The sequence below is a fragment of the Podarcis muralis genome, chromosome 3 (assembly GCF_964188315.1).
Source record: "Podarcis muralis chromosome 3, rPodMur119.hap1.1, whole genome shotgun sequence".
NCBI classification, from domain to species: domain Eukaryota; kingdom Metazoa; phylum Chordata; class Lepidosauria; order Squamata; family Lacertidae; genus Podarcis; species Podarcis muralis.
In genome coordinates, this window is record NC_135657.1 from 3,438,340 (window position 1) to 3,463,273 (window position 24,934).

General features: G+C 48.1%; 1 protein-coding gene across 1 annotated transcript in view; it reads left to right on the plus strand.

The window, feature by feature from the left end:
- ELP3 (elongator acetyltransferase complex subunit 3) overlaps positions 1 to 24,934 on the plus strand; it is a 98,706-nt gene that overhangs the window by 25,945 nt on the left and 47,827 nt on the right. Inside the window, exons 8-9 of the mRNA XM_077925378.1 lie at positions 6,086 to 6,247; positions 15,755 to 15,881. Coding sequence (XP_077781504.1) covers positions 6,086 to 6,247; positions 15,755 to 15,881 — 289 coding nt within the window. The remainder of the gene's footprint in view (positions 1 to 6,085; positions 6,248 to 15,754; positions 15,882 to 24,934) is intronic.

Sequence of the window (24,934 nt, forward strand, 5' to 3'; positions counted from 1 at the left end):
TTGTGCGCCCATCTCACTCTATAGGCCGGGGGCCAGCGCTGTCCGGAGACACTTCCGGGTCACGTGGCCAGCGTGACAAGCTGCATCTGGCGAGCCAGAGCCGCACACGGAAACGCTGTTTACCTTCCCGCTAGTAAGCGGTCCCTATTTATCTACTTGCACCCGAGGGTGCTTTCGAACTGCTAGGTTGGCAGGCGCTGGGACCGAGCAACGGGAGCGCACCCCGCCGCGGGGATTCGAACCGCCGACCTTTCGATCGGCAAGTCCTAGGCGCTGAGGCTTTAACCCACAGCGCCATCCGCGTCCCCATGGCTATCATATCACCCCTTAACCTCCTCTTCTCCAGGCTAAACATGCCCAGCTCCCTTAGCCGTTCCTCATAAGGCATCGTTTCCAGGCCTTTGACCATTTTGGTTGCCCTCCTCTGGACACGTTCCAGTTTGTCAGTGTCCTTCTTGAACTGTGGTGCCCAGAACTGGACACAGCACTCCCAGTGAGGTCTGACCAGAGCTGAATACAGTGGCACTATTACTTCCCTTGATCTAGATGCTATACTCCTATTGATGCAGCCCAGAATTGCATTGGCTTTTTTTAGCTGCCGCGTCACACTGTTGGCTCATGTCAAGTTTGTGGTCAACCAAGACTCCTAGATCCTTTTCACATGTACTGCTCTCAAGCCAGGTGTCCCCCATCTTGTATTTGTGCCTCTCATTTTTTTTGCCCAAGTGCAATACTTTACATTTCTCCCTGTTAAAGTTCATCTTGTTTGTTTTGGCCCAGTTCTCAGCCCTTCCAGGGCTCTCCAGGCCAGAACTCCTCTCCAGTCCTGCTTTGCCTGGTACCTTAAACATTTATGCCTGCCTGGGAAGTGTGTCCTTGGCCTCCGATAATGTTTGTGTCTTATGGCTTCGGGAAACCCACCAGAATCCTTTCTTTGACTTCTCTGTCGATTGCCTGCGTGACAAAAGGGAGTTCAGCTATTCTGTCTGCCGTCCCTCCTTTGTCCAATTCAGTCATTAACCAGCTAACCTTAAGAGCGGCTTTCTGTATTCATTGCTCTGGCAGCTCCTTTCAGGGCCGGGAAGATCTTTTCGATTTCTTTATCTTCACAAGAACACCCTGAGATGCAGACAAAGCTGCCAAAGGGAGAGGAGGGGGCCAGTTCAGCAGAGGCATGCGTCACCGTAAATATACTACATTCAGCCTAAGTCGCCTGACAAATGCTTACACGGCAATACATTTGTTAGCCTTCAGGGTCCCGCGGGGCTCTTGGTTTCTATGGGTCCTTGTGTTCCAGCCCTGGGAAGTAGCATCACCACAGAGTCCCACTGCCCTGGCTTGGCCAGCCATGCTACATATCGAGTAGGTAAAGGGTAGAGGGAACCCTGACCGTTAGGTCCAGTCGTGGCCGACTCTGGGGTTGTGGCGCTCATCTCGCTTTATTGGCCGAGGGAGCCGGCATACAGCTTCCGGGTCATGTGGCTAGCCTGACTAAGCCACTTCTGGCGAACTAGAGCAGCAAACGGAAACGCCGTTTACCTTCCCGTCGGAGCGGTACCTATTTATCTACTTGCACTTTGAGGTGCTTTCGAACTGCTAGGTTGGCAGGAGCTGGGACAGAGCAACAGGAACTCACCCCATCGCAGGGATTCGAACCGCCGACCCTCTGATCGGCAAGTCCTAGGCTCTGTGGTTTAACCCACAGCGCCACCCGTATCCCTACATATCGAGTGCTGGTACTCAACTGCGTGAAGTAATGTAGGACAATATTCTTCAACCTTAGGTCCCCAGATGTTGTTGGAACTACAACACCCATCATCCTGTCCCATTGGCTAATCTGGCTGTGGATGATGGGAGTTGTAGTCCACATTGTCTGGGGGGCAGCAGGTGAAGGAAAGCTATTCCTCAACTTGGGAGTCCCCAGATGTTGTTGGACTACAACTCTCATCATCCTGTCTCATTGGTTGTGGGCGATGGGGTTGTAGTCCGACACACCATCTGGGAACCCAAAGTTGAAGAACACAGCTTTAGGATGTCAGGATACTACTCCCTGGAAGAACCTTTGGAAACTTTGCTAGGAACGTGCTCACTGTGGGAGCTGTTCAGTGGCCACGTTTTGACTCACGCTTGTTAACAGTCACTGGCTGAGTGGTGGGAGTGATGCTTCAAACTCCTTGGGCTGCATTCAGCCAACCCACTGCGCTGGCAAAAGTCACCACAAAGATTCTCACGGGTGCAACAGGAATTCCTCTCCTCCCTCTGCCCACACTATCCCCAAATCTGCTCTGGAGGGTTGGGGGGAAACCCAAAACCATGGTCTTTCAGGTCATAGTACACCATACTGACTCTCCAATTTCCTGTCTGGAGTCAAAGGGATAGAGTGGGATACCAGTCCAAATGTGCCCCTCAAAAATAGAACTACCGTATTTTTCACTCTATAAGATGCACCAGACGCACCAGACCGCAAGACGCACCTCGTTTTTGGAGGAGGAAAACAAGAAAAAAAATATTCTGAATCTCAGAAGCCAGAACAGCAAGAGGGATCGCTGCGCAGTGAAAGCAGCAATCCCTCTTGCTGTTTTGGCTTCTGGGATAGCTGCGCAGCCTGCATTCGCTCCATAAGACGCACACACATTTCCCCTTACTTTTTAGGAGGGGAAAAGTGAGTCTTATAGAGCAAAAAATACGGTAGTTGGTAGTCGAAGTCTAGGAAAGCATCAAAGGTACGCAACAGTTTATTTGGGGTGGGGGCAGCCCAGCCGTGATATCCACCAGTGCAGTCCTGCTAAGTTAATTTCTTCCAGCTGTAACCTGCTGCATAGCGTTATTCCAACAAACCAGTTACTGCAATGCAGTGTTTCAGCGGTGAGTAGATGGATGCCTGAAAGTGGTATTATGATTAATGCATGAATAATAATATATATATAAAAAACATTTTGTGTCGTTTCGGAGCCCTTAATTGTGTTCTTCCTTCTAAAGTACCTCTCCTACAACTTCAAAGTAATATGATTAGACTCGAATCCAATAACATTACCCTTTGCCTCCAGCCGCCTAGTTGGGGTGTGTGCACGCACTGTGTATTAGTCATCGGTTGAAGGTTAGCGCTCAATCATTCATTCGCTGAAAACAGGAGGACATCTGGAACCTGTTTCTGTCTTGCAAGGCTGGACTTGGCTGAAGCTGAAAGCCTGTGTTTTGGATCTCATGGAGGAGAGAGAGTAGGCAGGGGGTGGCCGTGGCCATGAAAAGAGAGAGGATGGGATGGGGCTCTCTGGAGTGTTGAATAGAATCATAGTTGGAAGGGTCCCCCCAAAGATCATCTAGTCCAACCCCCTGCAGTGCAGGAATCACAACTAAAGTTGCCCTGACAGGTGGCCATCCTACCTCTCCAAGCATCCATGTCAGGGGTCCCTTTAGCTTTAAGATGATTTTGGGATCTGCAGAGTTGGGTGGGTAGCCAAAGAGGAAGATTGCTTATTCTGTAAGGTAAAGGTAAAGGGACCCCTGACCATTAGGTCCAGTCGTGACCGACTCTGGGGTTGCAGCGCTCATCTCCCTTTACTGGCTGAGGGAGCCGGCGTACAGCTTCCGGGTCATGTGGCCAGCATGACTAAGGCACTTCTGGTAAACCAGAGCAGCGCACGGAAATGCCGTTTACCTTCCCGCCAGAGTGGTACCTATTTATCTACTTGCACTTCGTGCTTTTGAACTGCTAGGTTGGCAGGTGCAGGGACCGAGCAACGGGAGCTCACTCCGTCGCGGGGATTCGAACCACCGACCTTCTGATCGGCAAGTCCTAGGCTCTGTGGTTTAACCCACAGCGCCACCCGCTTATTCTGTACCCAGGGGCTATTGGGACGCAAGTTATGTATTGTTATCTTTCAAACATACAAAACTGTGCATTTAGAAAAGACATTCCAGCAGGGTCTTAGCATTTGCTTCTAGTAGATCCCAGCAGTGGATTCTTTTCCAGGCGGCCAAACAGCACACGATCTTCTGCAGTGGGGTTTCATGGGGATTTGTAGCACTTGGAGCTTGCTATTCAAATGAAGATTCACCTGGCAGCATCGGAGCAGGGTTTGGGGTGCAAGGAAGGCCCCTCCCCTATGGATCTCATGCATGTGACTCCACTTTTCCTCCTACACAGCTGGAGGCAGACTTCAAAACTTATAGAAGGCAATATAAAAACCAATTAAAAGTGTAAGAGTACAATATGAACTCACTTGGCTGAAATAGCAAAATAACGAGTCTGATAAGAGCAGCCCTGTTCCCCCAAAGCCAGTGCAAAATGATGGGCTTTGTGCCTCTCCCTTAAAAAGAGATGTCTGTAGACCAGTGTTTCCCAACCTTGGGCCTCCAGCTGTTTTTGAACTACAATTCCCATCATCCCTGACCACTGGTCTTGCTAGCTAGGGATGATGGGAGTTGTAGTCCAAAAACAGCTGGAGGCCCAAGGTTGGGAAACACTGCTGTAGACCACCTGTATTACTGATTGTTCTCATGGAGGTAATCCTGGCAAGTTTATAAGGAATATCGGTGTTCCCTGGGTTGCAATTTTAAAAATGATTTACAGTGAGCTAACCAATACGTGGGTCAGATTCCCAAAATTGTCGTGAAGTGGTTTCATGTTCTTAATAGCTCAGTTTGCACATAATGACATACCAACCTGGTATGTTCCAGCCCTTTTGGGCGACAATTCTCAACAGCCCTGGCCGGTAAGGCTGTGTGATGCTGATGGGAGTTGTAGTCCAAAACAGCTGGACGGCACCCGGTGGGGGTTGTTATTACCCGCCCTTCACCCTAAAGTCCCTGGGTAGGTTACAATGATTCAAAACACACCATTAAAACAGTTTAAAACAACTGTGTGGTTGCTAGTTACAGGTAGGTAGCCGTGTTGGTCTGCTGTAAGGTAAAGGTAAAGGGACCCCTGACCATTAGGTCCAGTTGTAACCGACTCTGGGGTTGCGGCGCTCATCTCGCTTTACTGGCCGAGGGAACCGGCGTACAGCTTCTGGGTCATGTGGCCAGCATGACTAAGCCGCATCTGGCGAACCAGAGCAGCGCACGGAAACGCTGTTTACCTTCCCGCCGGAGTGGTACCTATTTATCTACTTGCACTTTGACGTGCTTTCGAACTGCTAGGTTGGCAGGAGCAGGGACCGAGCAACGGGAGTTCACCCCCGTCGCGGGGATTCGAACCGCCGACCTTCTGATCAGCAAGTCCTAGGCTCTTTGGTTTAACCCACAGACACAGAATTGACCTGTGCCTCCATGGACAGCTGTGAGTCCAGAATGACTCCCAGGCTGTGCTCCTGGTCCTTCAGGGGCACAGTTACCCCATTCAGGACCAGGGAGTCCCCCACACCAGCCCACCCCCTGTCCACCAAGAACAGTACTTCTGTCTAGTCAGGATTCAATCTCAATCTGTTATCCGCCATCCATCCTCCAACCGCCTCCAGGCACTCACACAGATTGCGGGATGTGGGGGGCAGCTAGCAGGGCATGGAGAGGATGGTGGAAGTCCTTGCACTAACTAACAGTCAGTATCTTGGTTTGTACGTCCAAAATGGGGGGTGGGGGGTGGGAAGAGACCTGCGGAGTAGGTTTAATTCTTCTGCGGAACAGGATGTACGAAGCAGCCTCGGCAAACGTAGGGGCATCTTTTTCAAAAAGAAAAATGCCCAAGAAGATACCCTCCCTCTCCACGGCCTTTCCATGAGATCGAATTTCAAAACATTCTCCGAAGCCACAGCCATCTGCTGGTGAGATTGGCTGCCAGCCTGTCCGTCAGTGAAAGCTGTCTGCTTCCAGGGCGCCCAGATGATGGGGGATTTGTATTGTAATCAGGCGGTTCTGAATGCAGATCCGTCACGATTGTCGTAAACACAATTTGCCAGCCATATGCTGCGAACCCAACTGTTACAACGAGCGCCAGCCTTGCCAGTTGTGACACGTCTCCTGTTTGGGGCCTCTTTGTTCTTGGACCGTAATATTAACCGCCTTGGCTTAATGTAGCAGAGACCTCACTTATATTTCTCTCTTTTGCATCCCTTCCCAACCCCAACCCCTTGTCTCTGACCCGCAGATACTCTGAGCGAAGCCTTACAAAGTGCATTGGCATAACTATAGAGACCCGGCCGGATTACTGCCTGAAACGGCACTTGAGCGATATGTTGTCATACGGCTGCACAAGGCTGGAGATTGGCGTGCAGAGTGTCTATGAGGATGTGGCCAGAGACACCAACAGGTAAGGAGAGGGGGCTTTCAAAGGAGACATCCTTGCTCCTTCTCGCCAAACTTGAGATCGGGTAGCAGGGTCTACCAAAAGCTTTTTAATACTCACATTGGTGTGATACCCAGGCAGAACACAGTTCAAAGGCACAGCAAATGCTACACATGGCTGCACCAGCGATCCCACGTAAAATCATAGAATTGAAAGGGGCTCCAAGGGTCATCCAGTCCAACCCCATCAATGCAGGAATCACAGCTAAAGAATCCCTGAAAGATGGCCATCCAACCTCTGCTTGGAAACTTCCAAGGAAGGAGAGTCCACAGCCGTTACCCTCAGAGAGCCAGCGTGGCGTAGTGGTTAAGAGCGGTAGTCTCGTAATCTGGGGAACCGGGTTCGCGTCTCCGCTCCTCCACATGCAGCTGCTGGGTGACCTTGGGCCAGTCACACTTCTTTGAAGTCTCTCAGCCCCACTCACCTCACAGAGCGTTTGTTGTGGGGAGGAAGGGAAAGGAGAATGTGAGCCGCTTTGAGACTCCTTCGGGGAGTGATAAAGCGGGATATCAAATCCAAACTCTTCTGCTGGTTGAGGCCAGTGGCCTCTCTAGTCCAGCAGCCCGTTCTCACAGTGACCAACCAAATGCCCATGGAAAGCCTGGAAGCAGGACCTGAGCACAATGGCCCTCCCACCTCCTGGGGGTTTCAGTGTGTTGTAAATGAAATCCACTATGCTGGACCAGCCCACAGCTGGAAAAGGTTGCTGACCGCTGCTCAAGCGTGATTCAAACACAAGAGCACTCTCCCCCTCCTTTGGGCACAAGAGCACTCTCCCCCCTCCTCCTTCTTCTTCAGAAAGTTCTTTTTTAAAAAAAAAATCATTTTTCTTTTTCATTCATTACATACATCTCAGATTCTTAACATTTACTATATATTCCTCCCTCCCTCCCTCCCCTCCAGGGCTTCCCCCAACTTCCGCTTCTGGTTTGTTTCTCTTTTCACCCACTTTGCTATCTCCTAACAGAAAAAGTTGTTAATAACATAACATCAAGCCTAAAAACATAAAAATCAAAGTAAATACACCATAATATTTCACTATTTTCTAATAATAATAATGTGAATCTTAATTTAAATCCTGCCATCGAGTCTATTGACTTTCTTTGTTTCTGCAAATATAATATAAATAGTCCCCATTCTTTTTCAAAGTCTCTGTTGTCCTTTTTTCTTTATCTGTCATTTTTGCCAGTTCTGCGTAGTTCATCAACTTCTCTTGCCATTGTTCTTTAGTTGGTATTTCTCCAGTCTTCCAATTGTGTGCAATCAACATTCTTGCTGCTGTAGTGGCAGACATAAATAAAGTCCTCCTTTCTTTTGGTATGTCTTGGCCTAAAATACCTCACAAAAAGGCTTCTGGGTTGTTTTTTACAAAAGTTATTTTCAACATTTTCTTCAATTCATTGTATATCATTTCCCAATAGGCTTTTACCTTTTTACAATCCCACCACGTATGATAAAACGTACCTTCTGTTTCACATCTCCAACACTCTTTCTTTTCGTTTTTATACATTTTTGCAAATTTAACCGGTGATGGATACCATCTATAGAAAGTTCTTTTTAAGGTTTAGTCAGAATCTCCTTTCTTGTAACTTGAAGCCATTGCTTTGGGTCCTACCCTTTGGAACAGCAGGATACAAGCTTCCATGGGACAGCCTTCCAGAGATCTCTCTAACCTGAAAAACCCAAATGTTACAACCTTTCCTCATAACAGGAGCTGGTCCAGCCACATGGTGATTTTGGCTGCCCTTTTCTGAAGCTTTTCCGTCACAGAGCCCCAAAGAGTAAAGGAAATAAGGATTATAAAACGTACACAGGAAGGCGTTTGTCATAACAATACTGAATTAATTAACGATAAGGTAGCTTGGTTTGTTTTTTTTTGCTGCACATTGACCAAATTCCTGGGCTAAAACTCTCCGCGGAATGGCAACGGACAAGATTAGTTCTGCAACGCCACGGAGGGAGGAATTGGCATTTGTCCGCCGCGTCCTTTGTATTCCGGGAAGATGCAGTTCAGAGAAACGGAAGCGGATTTGTTCACCTTCTCAGAGTCCAAGAAAGAGACAAAGTGTGTTTGGTGAAGTGGAAACACTCCCTCCTCTTGGATAATAGCCTGTTGATGGGGAAAGAAAGGATTCCTTGCTAGGAAAGCTGATTGCGTGGGCCAAAAGGGAGCCTTGAACAAGGAGCTCACCCCTAGCTACAGAACTGGCCCACATTGTGTGCCACAAGCTATGAGGCAGGGGTAGAGAACCTCAGCCCCAGGGATCAGATGTGGCCCTCTAGGCATCTCTTTCCGGCCCCAGGCTGCCCCCTGTCCCCATCCCTGCGCAGGCGCTTTTGCCAGGACAGGACATGCAGGACGTGTAAAGATGCACACGGGTAAATTCTGGAACTCGCTCCCAAAGGTGGCACTGGTGGCCACCAACATAGAGGACTGGGCAAATTATTGGAGGAGGAAAGGTCTGTCTGTGCCATGGGTAGGCAAACTAAGGCCCAGCTGGGGGCCAGATCCGGCCCAATTGCTTTCTAAATCCGGCCCGCGGACAGTCTGGGAATCAGTGTGTTTTTACATGAGTAGAATGTGTCCTTTTATTTAAAATGCATCTCTGGGTTATTTGTGGGGCATAGGAATTCATTCTTCTTCTTTCTCCCCAAAATATAGTCCGGCCCCCCACAAGGTCTGAGGGACAGTGGACCGGCCCCCTGCTGAAAAAGTTTGCTGACCCCTGGTCTATGACCACGAGTCTTCTGCAGCTTCCAGCAACTGGTGTTCTGGAGCATTGCGGCTTCCAGTTGTGGAGGCAGATCATAGCCATTATGGTTTCGGGGAACTCAATAGAGTTAAATTCTGTCAATGGAGCAGCATTACAATGAGAAGGACAAAGGCATTCATTCCCAGCAACGGGGAATGGAACAAGCCCCATCACCCACACGTGTCCATCGGGGGGGGGGGGTTATGAAAGGCCTTCATAATACCTGAAGGAGCGTCTCCACCCCCATCGTTCTGCCCGGATGCTGAGGTCCAGCGCCGAGGGCCTTCTGTTGGTTCCCTCATTGCGAGAAGCAAAGCTCTACAGGGAACCAGCCAGAGGGCCTTCTCGGTAGTGGCACTGCCCTGTGGAACGCCCTCCCATCAGATGTCAAAGAAATAAACAACTACCTGACATTCAGAAGACATCTTAAGGCAGCCCTGTTCAGGGACGCTTTTAATGTGTGACGTCTTAGTGTATTTTTGGTCTTTGTGGAAGCCGCCCAGAGTGGCTGGGGAAACCCAGCCAGATGGGCGGGGTACAAATAAATTATTATTATTATTATTATTATTATTATTCACACAGTGACTGACACACCAGCTCTCAGTTGTGCTGTTAGTCCCCGAACCCTCCCCTCAAGCTGCCCTTCTCTTTGAGTTTCTTCTCTTCCTCCCCAGGAAAGCCCAAGAGATACCCCCCTGCCACTGGTTCCCTCAACCAGCGGGGTGTTTAGCCTCACACTCTTCTTGGCCTGATGGGACAACCGCCTTCAAAAGGAGAATAATTTTTCTTTATGTAAATTTAAGCGAGTTTATGGATTTTGTTTTGTTTATTTATTGCATTTATATGCCCCCTTTTCCTCCAAAGAACTCAACATGGTTCCCTTCCTCCCCATTTTACTCCCGCAACATCCTGTGAAGTATGTTGGCCTGAGGGACAGCAAGCTTAATCCTAGGTTGTTTTGTGGGGATTCGAACCCTGGTCTCTCTCCCGGGTCCTAGCCCAACACTCCCAACTATTAAATCTCACTGGATTTAGTTTGGATATTTCCACTGAAGAGCGTATTTTTATTTATGAAGCTGCCGTGCCTTTTCTGCCTATGCAAGATTGCCGAATAACAACTTTGTCATAATTCAGGCATATAAAATGCAGCACCTTTGGAAAACCAGTTAAGCGTGGAAATACTGAGAAATGGAAAGGCATAAAATGGAAACTGGAAGAATATACAGAGCTGAAGAGAACGTCTTAAGGGAGAACTTGGGGAAGGTGGGCCGGGACAGCTTTGATAAGCCCCCCAGGTTGTTGACAGCAGGTAGAGGTCTCTCCTGACCCATGTTGTTGTTGTTTAGTCATGTCCAACTCTTTGTGACCCCCTGGACCAGAGCATGCCAGGCACTCCTGTCTTCCACTGCCTCCCGCAGTTTGGTCAAACTCATGCTGGTAGCTTCGAGAACACTGTCCCACCATCTCGTCCTCTGTCGTCCCCTTCTCCTTGTGCCCTCCATCTTTCCCAACATCAGGGTCTTCTCCAGGGAGTCTTCTCTTCTCATGAGGTGGCCAAAGTCTTGGAGCCTCAGCTTCAGGATCTGTCCTTCCAGTGAGCCCTCAGGGCTGATTTCCTTAAGAATGGAGAGGCTTGATCTTCTTGCAGTCCATGGGACTCTCAAGAGTCTCCTCCAGCACCATAATTCAAAAGCATCCATTCTTCGGCGACCAGCCTTCTTGATGGTCCAGCTCTCGCTCTCCCCAATAATAAGAACCTCAAGGTTAGATTACTGCATCACGTTATATGTGGCGTTGCCTCTGAAGACAGCTAGGAAACGTCAGCTGGTACAGAATTCAGCGACCAGGTTGCTCACAGGACAAGACAGTTCAAGCATACGACACAATGATGCCACAACTGCACCAGCTGCCATTTAATTTCCAGGCCCAATTCAAAGTGCTTTTTTTTAACCTATAAAGCCTTAAACGGCTCAGTACCGCAAAAGACTGCTTCTCCCCATTTGAACTGACCTGGATCCTGTGATCATTATTCTTTGTGACTGCCTCTGCAAGAGGTCTGGAGGGCGGCAACATGAGGTCCAGTGCTGAGGGCCTTCTGGCGGTTCCCTCACTGCGAGAAGCAAAGCTACAGGGAACCAGGCAGAGGGCCTTCTCGGTGGTGGCGCCCGCCCTGTGGAATGCCCTCCCACCAGATGTCAAAGAGATAAACAACTACCTGACATTTATAAGACACCTGAAGTTTTTAATGTGTGACATTTTAATGTATTTTTAATCTTTGTTGGAAGCCACCCAGAGTGGCTGGGGAAACCCAGCCAGATGGGTGGGCGGGGTATTATTATTATTATTATCATCATCATCATCATCATCATCATCATCATCATCTCCACTTCCCCATCTCGTACCCGGGCCTTTATCTATTTGCCTCTTTCATATGACTGCAGTCGCTGACCGCCACCCCTCGTGGTTCGCCCCACTGACCATCACTGGGCAGCCCCCTGCCTGCAGCGTGCCTGGCTTCTCTCCCCATCCCCAAACACACCCTCAGGATGAAGAATCTTCTTGGCCTGCCTCTTTGGGCTAATTCGCACATGTCACCTATACCAAATCACCAGCAAATGAGTGTTAAAAATTAGTCTTAGAGAAAAGAAGCCTCAGCTCAGAAGGGTAAGGAGCAAACGAGCTCACATCCTTTTCTTTCCCTGCTATTCTGGCACCCGTCATTGCTGCTAAGATTTTTCTTCATTGCTGCCCACACCGTATCCAGCTTTGTCTCCCACCACCACCCCAGAAACTCGCTCTCAGGACAGGTGGGGTCAGTGGCAGCCAATTCACACTGTCCCGCCTGCGCCAAATTGCTGCTAGGTCTGTCCAAAGAAACAGAAGCCTTGTGCAGGATCTGCAGCTGCGAAGGGCAAGGGAGCAAGATGTTTGCGTCTCACTTCTGTGCCTTTGATGGCCAGGCTTCTGGCACCTCTGCCGTTGGGAAAAAGGCATTTCTTGAAAAGCCTCTGTTGCTGCCTTTGTTTACTTAACAAGCTGTGCACTTACCCATTTTGTGAATGCTTCCATTTGAACGCCTTCCCCTTTCCTTTATTAAACGCCCCTGAGGATGCAGGCGCCAACGAGTGAGCAGAGAACTTTGCTCAGGAAGGCACAGTCATTTCCAAGCGCCGCATTGTCCCATGAATTGCTTGTGTGTTGTAATAATACAGTAGGGAAGGGTAATAGCTCAGTGGTGGAACTACTAGCGTAAGGCAGTTTCCTATTTTTATTTTTAAAAACCCTCTCGCATCACAATCATTGCCCTCTGGAAGGTTTAGAATATGGGGAGCAAACAACTCCAGGCGGAAAGATGTTGTTGTTGGCCTCCCTCTGGCTCAAGAGACAATGGAAAGTGCCTCCAGGTGTGAATTCAAGCCGCTGGAGAATCGCATCACCTGCTGTGGCTGCAGAGACCTGTATCTCATGACTGCTGCCTCCCACATTGTTTTTGCTGCATTAGCAGCACTGAAGTGACCTCCCCAGGGTGCAAGCTGGGCAGTGTGGATGGCTCCCCAGACAGCAAGCCCCCCCCCCCCCCGGCTTGGCCTCACTGGTGTGATCTAAAGGAAAGCAGAGCAATACATTTGACACTTATTATAGCTGGCTATTGAATAGTGGCAACATGTACTGGTTTTTATTTATGTTTATTTAAAAGTAATTCTGAACCTCTCTTAAGTGGTGTACAGAAATATAGGATTTAGACCTTAAAAATATGTCCTTTAAAGTGAGTTCCAAAAGTTTTCCCTGGCACACAAAAAAGAACACACATTTGGTTAAAAATGTTAAAAATGGTTTACTTACAAATTCTCCAAATGTCAGATTCATGTGCTTTTCCATGCAGCATTCAGAAAAATTGCACAGGTAGTAAAACTTGGTTTAGTTCCAAAGTGGTGAAAGTTTCTAAATTACAGTCATACCTCGGGTTAAAGTAGCTTCAGGTTGAGCGTTTTCAGGTTGCGTTCCGCAGCGACCCGGAAGTAACGGAACAGGTTACTTCTGGGTTTCGCTGCTCGCGTATGCGCAGACGAGCAAAATGACGTCATGCGCAGAAGCAGTGAATTGCGACGCGCAGACGCGGGTTGCGTTCTGCTCAGGATGCAAACGGGGCTCCGGAACAGATTCCATTTGCATCCAGAGGTACCACTGTATTTGTATGGGAACTCAAGAGTGGCTTGTGAGAGCCATGTGGTCTAAACTGGAGCAGCCACCTCAGGCCTCCTCACATGGTGAGCTTGTCAGGTAGACTGAGGGAGAACAGTCCCCTCAAGGTGAGGGGAAGTGGACATAACTAAGTCTAGCAGAGCAACTTACTCTCTGGTAATTCACTCCTTCATGTGTTAATTAGGCTTAAGCACATTGGTTCTATGAGGCTGGCTATCCCACAGAATTTGGGGTAGGTGGGAATTGTAACAATGCGAATGGGAGACAGCCTTTCTATTCATTCTGCAAAGCCCGCCACGGCATTTTATCCGCGGGGCAATGACGATGCTTCGGTCGTTCAAGGAAATGAAAGCCTTTAAGTTATGAGGTTCAGTATCTGTTTGTTTGCTTTCAAATGGTGCAAAATACAAGTCCCAGCTGTTCAGTTTTGGTTCGCGTGTTCTGCTTCTGTTCATGGCTTTATATAGATATGAATGGGGGGGGGGGTGGAGAATGAGAAGCCAGGTCCCTGCTCCCAAGATGCCAACAAATCTTTAAAAATACGCAAAGGAGAAAACTGTTGGAGGCAGGAGCGGAACCTGTGGCTTCATTTATGTGGTGCCTCGGGCTTAAGGCTTGGTTATAGTACATCAGAACATTAAGAAGAGTCTTTGCTGGATCAGCCCCAAAAAGAAAAGCGGTGCTTCTGTATCCCAGTTGTTGGAAACCACAGGAGGGAAGAGTTGCTCTTGTGCTCGAATCCTGCTTACTGGTTTCCCACAGACATCTGAATGGCCACTGTGTGGCTTTTTCTTTTTAGAGCTTTGGTGGGCACACCAGTACTGCCCGCCAGTAATTTTTTTGTTGCCGCAGCCGCCCATACGTTGGTCTGGTTGCTGTGAGTCTGCCTCTCAGTCCAAAGCGGGCTGACTGGGAAGCCAGGGGTGGTGAAGCTGAAGTGGGGGGTGGAATAATAATAATAATAATAATAATAATAATAATAATAATAATAATAATGTATCTTTATTGTCATTGCCCCCTCTCGGGGACAACGAAATTACTTGACTGCTCCATAAAAACCGTAATTAAAACAATACAGTATAGTACAGCAAGGAAGATTAGATGACTTTCAAAGTCCAGGCTTCCCATTCAGGGCCGAGATCGCTCTGGAGAAGAAGCTGTTCTCAAGACGGCTACCTCGTCTCCGTCGATGGCTACATGAACATGCAGCTTGCAAATGCAGAATAATATATTGACGGTGCATTATCTGGACACCTTGGTGAAGTTCTGCAAAGGCGCAATGTTGTTGTTTAATCGTTTAGTCGTGTCCGCCTCTTTGTGGCCCCCTGGACCAGAGCACGCCAGGCACTCCTGTCTTCCACTGCGTCCCACAGTTGGGTCAAACTCATGCTGGTAGCTTCGAGAACACTGTCCAACCATCTCGTCCTCTGTCGTCCCCTTCTCCTTGTGCCCTCCATCTTTCCCAACATCAGGGTCTTTTCCAGGGAGTCTTCTCTTCTCATGAGGTGGCCAAATATTGGAGCCTCAGCTTCAGGATCTATCCTTCCAGTGAGCACTCTCGGCTGATTTCCTTCAGAATGGAGAGGTTGGATCTTCTTGCAGTCCATGGGGCTCTCAAGAGTCTCCTCCAGCACCAGAATTCAAAAGCATCCATTCTTCGGCGATCAGCCTTCTTTGTGGTCCAGCTCTCACTTCCATACATCACTACTGGGAAAACCAGAGCTTTAACTATACGGACCTTTGTTGGCAAGGTGACGTCTCTGCTTTTTAAGATGCTGTCTAGGTTTGTCATTGCTTTTCTCCCAAGGAGCAGGCGTCTTCTAATTTTGTGACTGCTGTCACCATCTGCAGTGATCATGGAGCCCAAGAAAGTAAAATCTCTCACTGCCTTCCCCTTCTATTTGCCAGGAGGTGATGGGACCAGTGGCCATGATCTTAGTTTTTTTGATGTTGAGCTTCAAACCATATTTTGCGCTCTCCTCTTTCACCTTCATTAAGAAGTTCTTTAATTCCTCCTCACTTTCTGCCATCAATGTTGTGTCACCTGCATATCTGAGGTTGTTGATATTTCTTCCGGCAATCTTAATTCCACCTTGGGATTCATCCAGCCCAGGCTTTCACATGATGAATTCTGCATATAAGTTAAATAAGCAATAATGTCCTTTATATTAGGGGTGTGGAAGAAGAAGATGGAGAAATGAGAGAAAAACTATTTTGGGGAGCAACTTGTTTTTTAACTGAGCTAAGAAATTGAGTTGTCCAGTTTTGCTTTTTAAAGGTTTTGTCAAGTAACTTTTTTTTTGGCCAAAAAAAAACCATTGTCATTGAAGAAAAATTACCACTATGGAAGAAAAAAAATGAAATAAAAATGGATGGCCACTGTGAGAACAGGATGCTGGACTAGATGGGCCATTGGCCTGATCCAGCAGGCTCTTTTTATGTTCTTATGAGATGCTTGCTTCTGTGTGTGCATCCACATTTCTAACCCTCATTTCCTCCTCTCCCCGCTTCTCAGGGGCCATACGGTGAAGGCTGTGTGCGAATCATTCCACCTAGCCAAAGACGCCGGGTTCAAAGTGGTGGCACACATGATGCCAGACCTGCCCAACATGGGACTCGAGAGAGACATCGACCAGTTTGTGGTAAGAGCGGCTCAAGGGCACAGGTTGCTTCGGTTTGAACTCGTTTTGGCTGCTGTTGCGTTGGTCTCTTACTGTGGTCCTTTCTCAGGGTTGGGGGAAGACACAGTTCGGAGTCAAGGTTGAAGGGCTGAAAAGGTAACCAAGGTCCCTTCCCCATGAACCCCCTGATTCCCTTTTCTATCAGGAACCTGGCTAACTTGTAATAATAATAATAATAAATTTTATTTATACCCCGCCCTCCCCGGCCAGAGCCGGGCTCAGGGCAGCTAACACCAGTAAAATTGCAGTAAAAACATAATAAGGGGAGGGGGAACCAATTTAAAATACAGGTTAAAGTGCAATTTAAAATGCAGCCTCATTTTAAAAGTAGCCCATAGATCAAAACCGTAAGGGGAGGGAAACAGAAGGGTCAGACTGAGTCCAAACCAAAGGCCAGGCAGAACAGCCTGACAGAACTCTAGCCCGATGGTTGCCATTAATTTGATTTGAACTGATTTTATAATGAAATGATTTTTGAATGTTGTGGTATTTTACTGTTGTTAGCCGCTCTGAGCCCGGCTTCGGCTGGGGAGGGCGGGATATAAATAAAATTTTATTATTATTATTATTATTATGCTTCCCATATGGCAGAGGGAAGGGCAGTCCAGAATGCCAGGTGCAATGCTCCGTAGGGTGCACGACTGCAAGTAATATTTCCCCAGGTAATCTAAGCTGGGAAGGTGGAACATCTGTGGCTGCCCAGCTGCTGTTGAACTCCCAGCTCCTATCATCCACAGCCTTCATGGGCAGTGCCCAGGGATGATAGGAGTTACAGTCGAACATCACCTGTTGCATCTCCGGTTCTCCATCCCTGATCTGAGTGATGCTATATATGCTACGACAGGGACTGGTGGTCTTTCAGTTAACGGTCCTCGCTGAGAATCGGCGGAGAGGTCCCATCGCTTCCGAGATCTTCATTGTTAAATAGATTAGACGGATTATAAATCTTCCAATAATAGCACCGGCTGCCTGAATGCTTCCTGTCTTGTGTGAGGCTTCATTTAGTTCATCATCTATCTCTGCGATAATGAGAATCTGAAAATGGAGCGCCTTGGTAATCTCTCTCCCTGGAATTGCCAAGCAGATCAATAGCCATGTCCGGGGGGTTTTGGTTCTTTATGCACCGCTTGAAGGATGCGAGATCGAGAATGCAGCAACGTCAACAGTTGCCCTGAGCAGAGGGGAAATGCTGCTTTCCTGACAGTATTAGAAGTTGTGTGTTTTTTTTCCTATGAGTTTTCCACTGTGCTGGAGGTGGCTTATTCCTCCAGCCTGATGTACTTGGATCCCTTAGGCGTTAAGATAAACCATTCCACAGTTGAAGGCAGCAGCTCTTCGGAATGCCAGTTGCTGGAAGCCAGTCTTCCCCATGCCCCAGAATTTATTTTTTTAATTTAATCAAAGTATATATATGCCGTTAAAGCTATGGTTTCCCAGTAGTGATGTATGGAAGGGAGAGCTGGACCATCAAGAAGGCTGATCGCCGAAGAATGGATGCTTTTGAATTCTGGTGCTGGAGGAGACTCTTAAGAGTCCCATGGACTGCAAGAAGATCAAACCTCTCCATTCTTAAGGAAATCAGCCCTGAGTGCTCACTGGAAGGACAGATCCTGAAGCTGAGGCTCCAATACTTTGGCCACCTCATGAGAAGAGAAGACTCCCTGGAAAAGACCCTGATGCTGGGGAAGATGGAGGACACAAGGAGAAGGGGAAGACAGAGGACAAGATGGTGGGACAGTGTTTTCGAAGCTACCAGCATGAGTTTGACCAAACTGTGGGAGGCAGTGGAAGACAGGAGGGCCTGGCATGCTCTGGTCCAGGGGGTCACAAAGAGGCGGACACGACTAAACAACAACAACAACAATATATATGCCACCAACTCACATAAAATACCCAGGCAGTGTACTAATAATACAGGCAATTCTATTATTAGAAGATTTATAATCCGTCCAATCTATCTAACAATGAAGATCCCATAAAAACAAAGCAGAACGGTTGTTAAAATGATGGAAGAAGAGTAAACAGCTGCATAGGCCTGTCTGCATGAAAGGGGCTTCGGGAGGCGCCTGACACTGGAATGCAGCAAAAAGAGGGGGATTCCCAAGCGCATCTTTTCCTGCGTTCGTCTCTCCTCTCAGTTCTGTTCCGAACAACAAGTGTGATTCATGGATCATCCCCGCCCCCACCCCCTACCTCCCTCCCTCCGTCTACCCCCTGGGTCGCCTCATTTTTCATCTGTGACGACAACTCACAAGTGCGCCTTTTTATTGCCTGATGCGGTCTTGAGGTGCAGGCTCTGTTAAAAACCTCATTAATCCTGCCGAGCACTTGATTTATGCCAGCTATTAATCTGATCGTTTTATAAACTCCCCTGCTGGCCCGTCAAAGCGAATTGCCTCGGCCAGCCATTGCCAACCCGAGGCCCCCTCCACTTGTCTTGGGCTGCCGCTCCCTAACCATTGGCCATGCTGGCTGCGACCGAGTGGGAGTCCAGCAGCACCTGAAAGACGCCATGTTAGCAAAGGCCAACTTAAACCTTTAAGTAAGGGGGTGGACCACCAGAACTGATGGATGTCCAACAAAGATGAATGTTGAAGGATTGAAGACAGATAAAAAGAAGTCCTTCTTCCACACAGCACACGGTTAAACTATTATTATTATTATTATTATTATTATTATTATTATTATTATTATTATTACCCCGCCCATCAGGCTGGGATTCCCCAGCCACTCTGGGTGGCTTCCAACCAAATAATAAAAACACAATACAGCATTAAACATTAAAAACTTCCCTAAACAGGGCTGCCTCCAGGTGTCTCCTAAAAGTCAGATACAGTGGTACCTCGGGTTACAGACGCTTCAGGTTACAGACTCCGCTAACCCAGAAATTGTACCTAGGGTTAAGAACTTTGCTTCAGGATGAGAACAGAAATTGTGCAGCAGCGGCAGCAGGAGGCCCCATTAGCTAAAGCGGTGCTTCAGGTTAAGAACAGTTTCAGGTTAAGAATGGACCTCCAGAACGAATTAAGTTCTTAACCCGAGGTACCACTGTAATTGTTTGTTTCCTTGACATCTGATGGGAGGGCGTTCCACGGGGCGGGCGCCACCACCGAGAAGGCCATCTGCCTGGTTCTCTGTAATTTCGTTTCTCGCAGTGAGGGAACTGCCAGAAGGTCCTTGGAACTGGACCTTAGTGTCTGGTCTGAACAATAGGTATAATAATAATAATAATTATTATTATTATTATTATTATTATTATTATTATTATTATTTGTTATTTATACCCCACCCTGAACTCACTTCCCCAGGAGGCAGGGATGGTCACCAACTTGGATGGTTTAAAAGAGGATTAGACAAATTCATGGAGGAGGAGAGGTCTAGCGATGACTGCTAGTCGCAAAGGCTGTGCTTTGCCTCCACAATTGGAGGTACCAATTGTTGGAAACCTCAGGAGGGGAGCGATGCTCTTGTGCTCGACTCCTGCTTGCATCTGAGAAGAGGATGCTGGACTAGATGGGCCATGGCCCTGATCCGTCAGGCTCTCCTCATGTTCTCACAGGCCAGGACTGCCGTTTCGGGCTGTATCCCCATCCCTATCATAAATCTGTGCAGGGGAGCTGCTGGGCAGGCTGCAGAGAAGGAACAGGGCATAGGAGGTCAAGGGAGACGAGCGTCAGGGAAAGGAGAGCTTCGGGAAATGGGTGGCTGGAGAAAAGAGGAGTCCTGAAGCAGAGGCGGTGTGGAGGAGAGGGCTGTTTCTCTTTGTAATGGGTTAGGAGGGTTGTTCCCAGTGGTTTTCCCAGTAGTGATGTATGGAAGTGAGAGCTGGACCATCAAGAAGGCTGATCGCTGAAGAATGGATGCTTCTGAATTCTGGTGCTGGAGGAGACTCTTGAGAGTCCCGTGGACTGCAAGAAGATCAAACGCATCCATTCTGAAGGAAATCAGCCCTGAGTGCTCACTGGAAGGACAGATCCTGAAGCTGGGGCTCCAAGACTTTGGCCACCTCATGAGAAGAGAAGACTCCCTGGGAAAGACCCTGATGTTGGGAAAGATGGAGGGCACAAGGAGAAGGGGATGACAGAGGATGAGATGGTGGGACAGTGTTCTCGAAGCTACCAGCATGAGTCTGACCAAACTGCGGGAGGCAGTGGAAGACAGGAGGGCCTGGCCTGCTCTGGTCCAGGGGGTCACGAAGAGTCGGACATGACTAAACGACTAAACAACAACAACAGCAAGGAGGGTTGTGGGACTAGAAGGGCATCTGGCCAGTAGAGCAGGATGTGCCTGAACGTCTCATACTGGCTCAAACTGGCCAACAAACCCCTCAGGCCTCTGGCGCTTCTGCTGAAGCAGGGGTGGGGAACCTCAAGCCGGGGGCCAGATGTAGTCCTCACTGGCCCCCAGGATCCTCCACAGGCCATACCCCCTCACTGGTCCTGCTTGGCATCACGTTCTTGCCCTGGCTATGGGGTGTGTCTGCTGAGGTTTGCCTAGGATGGAGGAGAGAGGGAGTGTGCATAGAAACTAGCCTCCTGCACAAAGGTAAGGTTTTCATTTGTTGCCCTGCCTGCTTCTGCCTCTGGCCCTGCCCACCGCTGGCGTGTGGCCCCCAGAAAGCTGCGCAAAAGGGAATCAGGCCCTCGGGCTGAGAAATGTCGCCCACCCCTGTGCTGTAGATCTGTAGGTAATGGTAAAGGGACCCCTGACCATTAGCTCCAGTCGTGACCGACTCTGGGGTTGCGCCGCTCATCTCGCTTTATTGGCTGAGGGAGCCGGCGTTTGTCCTCAGACAGCTTCCGGGTCATGTGGCCAGCATGACTAAGCCACTTCTGGCAAACCAGAGCAGCGCACGGAAACGCCGTTTACCTTCCCGCCGGAGCGGTACCTATTTATCTACTTGCACTTTGCGTGCTGTCGAACTGCTAGGTTGGCAGAAGCAGGGACCGAGCAACGGGAGCTCACCCCGTAGCGGAGATTCGAACCACCGACCTTCTGATCGGCAAGCCCTAGGCTCAATGGTTTAACCCACAGTGCCGCCCATGTCCCTGTAGATCTGTAGACAAGGATTTAAAAACTTGAAATAAAAGGGAAGGAAGGAAGGTGCTTTCTCTCCATCCTTGCATGAACAAGACAACTTGATCCTGAGTCGTTTTTTAAACCAGCGCTGCGAAATCTCCCGTCCCTCGAAAACCTGCCATTCTTGGCAGGCAGCAGCGACTGTGTGCCAAAACCGTCCTGTGATTTCCCTGCAGGCACATTATCAAGGTCAGGCCAGAAGGTGTTGAGGTGATCAGGCCTCTGAAAATGCTTTCTAGAGCTCTGTTCAACGCTCCCTAAGTGCCTGAAATAATCGCTTTCAATTGCAGACAAATTGCAGTCAGCTGAACTATGGACAACTTAATGGCTGATCTCTCTGTCTCTCTCTCTCTCACACACACACACACGCACACCTTCTCCTTTTGATAAATAAGCATCTTGGCAGCAGGCACTAAATATTTTTGGACTGTTTTCCTAGATCTTGGTGGTCGTGTGTTGCTCACATTGTACAGCCCCAAGCACAATGTGTGTGCATGAGCTATGGACTGTGTGATGCAGGCTTATTCCCACCCCCCAAACACCAAAACTTCCTGGCCATTCTATGAATAATTGACAAACTTCAGCTTCTTTCTTTCTTTCTTTCTTTCTTTCTTTCTTTCTTTCTTTCTTTCTTTCTTTGCAACTCAAACTCAGCAAAACTCCCCAACCCTCACCCTGCTGGCAAGGACTGCTTATGAATCACAAATCCATAGTTCACAGGACAACTTAGAGGTCTGAGCGGTGAACCTTTGCAGCCCTCGCCTCCATTCTGCCTATGGATTAATTGTTTCTGTTGCATCCCTGACATTTCAAACATGTTAAATAACTGCAAGAGGAAAAGTCAGCGGTGTTCGTTTAATGGTGGCCCTCTCACCTCTGAACCCGACTGCAAATGGCCAAATTCCAATATAATGTTGATCCCAAGCCTGAAGCCTCGTGCTCTCACAGGCCATCACTCAACCCAGAGCATCCTCATGCATGAGCAGTTCTTGCGACTCTGGAGAGAGGCAATGGTGCTTGCAAATCATATTGCCCTGACCTTGCCACAAGAGCTGATATTCCTTTTCTAGCTGCATCCTAGACCTTGTTGTTGTTTAGTCGTTTAGTCATGTCCGACTCTTTGTGACCCCCTGGACCAGAGCATGCCAGGCACTCCTGTCCTCCACTGCCTCCCACAGTTTGGTCAAACTCATGCTGGTAACTTCGAGAACACTGTCCAACCATCTTGTCCTCTGTCGTCCCCTTCTCAGAGGACGAGATGGTGGGACAGTGTTCTCGAAGCTACCAGCATGAGTTTGACCAAACTGCGGGAGGCAGTGGAAGACAGGAGGGCCTGGCGTGCTCTGGTCCAGGGGGTCACGAAGAGTCGGACACGACTAAACAACAACAAATCCAGGAGCGCACAGAGCAGATTTAAACTCTGCAGTACTGGCTTCCTTGTTCACTCCTGCATTCTTAGGAGGGTAATGAATAGCAGCAGCTAAGATTAACACTTCAAAGCCATGACTGCTTTCGCTGATTGTCTCCAAACCTGCAGGGCATAAAACAGTCCCTTGGCTGTCGACACATACAAATGCAATAATTTCTGTCGCTTTCCTATGAGGCTCCAGCATTAAAAGTCTTTTTTTTTTAATTATATTTTTATTGGTTTACAAATACAAAAAAAAAAAACAAAGTTGTACATTCAAACTTCTTAATTACCTCTTAATTCCATTTTTTTGACTTCCCTCAATTTGTCTGAACTTCCTTCATTTTATAACTTTTAACACAATCCTACTTATTGTTATTTATTCTGGTAGCTTCAATTTCATTGTTTATACTTATTATTAGATTTTCACATCACAGAGCTTCCTTAAAACTTACAAACGTAATCCGGTTATCACTTAGTTTTTGCAAATATTGAATAAACTTCTCCCAATCTTCTGTAAATCTTTGATCTCGTCGATTCCGAATCCTTCCTGTCATTCTGTCCAATTCCGCATAGTCCATCATTTTGGCTCTCCAATCTTCTATCATAGGCAGCTCCTCTTGTTTCCATTTCTGGGCCATCCAGCATTAAAAGTCTACAGGGGATTAGATTTTCTCTCTCTCTTCCCCACCCCCAAATCATACAAACACTCGCTCTCCTTTGTGCCAATCTGGACTGTGTGATGGACCCTGAAGATTAGCGTAAGAACTGTTGGGAAAGAGGGGGACAAATACGTCTCAAGAGTGCCGTAATCATCCGCTCAGCATGTGGGAACACAGAGCCTACTGCCACAAAACAACTCCCCAAGTCTGGGTGCAAAAGAATATGAGCTACCGGGAGCAGCAAGGACCACGGAGAGGTTTCGGGAGCAAAACACCCCACACCAAAGGGATTGCTTATACTAGCACAACAAATACAAAATGTAAAAAGAGGGAGTGTGCAGAACAGCTCTCACCAACCCAGAGCCCTTCAGGTGTTTTGGACAAAACTCCCACCAACTGGAGGACACCAGTTACTTAAGAGACCGCCTTGTCCCTTATCGGAGAACTGCACTGGTGACCAATTTGCGATCAGGCTAAGTTCAAGGTGTTACTGTTAGTATATAAAGCCCTTAACAACTTGGGTTCACCTACGAGATCACCTTTGGTAAAAGGACCGCTGGATGGTTAAGTCCAGTCAAAGGAGACTATAGGGTTGCAGCGCTCATCTTGCTTTCAGGCCGAGGGAGCCGGCGTTTGTCCAGACAACCTTCCGGGTCATGTGGCCAGAAGGACTAAACCGCTTCTGGTGCAACGGAACACCGTGACGGACGCCAGAGCACACGGAGACACCGTTTACCTTCCCGCCGCAATGGTACCTATTTATCTACTTGTGCTGGCGTGCTTTTGAACTGCTAGGTTGGCAGGAGCTGGGACAGAGCAACGGGAGCTCACTCCATCACAGGGATTCGAACTGCTGACCTTCCGATCGGCAAGCCCAAGAGGCTCAGTGGTTTAGACCACAGCGCCACCGGCATCCCAACTCGAGATCCCTTTACCCCACAAGTGCTCACTCGACTGCTTCGATCTGCCGAACTGGCACAGCTACAGGTGCCAAGCAATTCTCATTCTGAAGTTGTAAGAACTTGTTTAGTGTGACAGCACCTAACCTTCGGAACTCCCCGCCTATTGATATCAAGCAGGAACCTTCACTGCATTCTTTTCGGCGCCTGCTAAAAACATTCTCGTTTAGGCAAGCCTACCCAGATGCTTAGAAAGCTGATGTGAATGTCAGCCTGTTTCAGTATTCTACCTGTTTGGATGCTGTTTTAATTTTTGTTGTAGCATTTTGTAAACTGCTTTGAGGTTCGTTGGGGTTTTTTTTGTGTGGTTTTTTACAATCAAGCGGTGTCTCAGTCTCTACAGCCACAGTAGGCGTTGTAACCTTCCAATGGTTTGACTTCACCCACAAAGGCGCAGCCCTCCTTTGTCCCCCAAGACAGATGGATGCCAGCAAGAATATAGGCATTTGTTCCCCATAAATTTCAATCCTTGGTGAGGTCTACATTGAAAGAATACATGACTGAATTTGGATTGGTTGATGTTTGGCGCATTTCACATTGTAGAAAAGGTCTCTCTCTCTCTCTATATATAATCAGTTCATCACAACTGTTTGAGAATAGAATATGAACAGAATATTTTCTGGCCCCTTCTCCATTATTACAGCATGTTACAACACGTCAAATTGGTACAATTGCTATTTCAGATCATGCACTATCTTGCTAGGCAGTTATCTGATAAGGCGAAAACCTCTGGCATGTGGTGTTTAAATATCTCACTCTTAGATGATGAGAATTTTAGAACACAGGTGGGTGCTGACCTTCAGGGACTATTCTTATTGCTAATGTGAGCTGATGTTGCTTTTCTTTTCCCTTTCGGTTATATTTGCAAAGAATACACACACACACACACGCACCAAGGAGAGCATT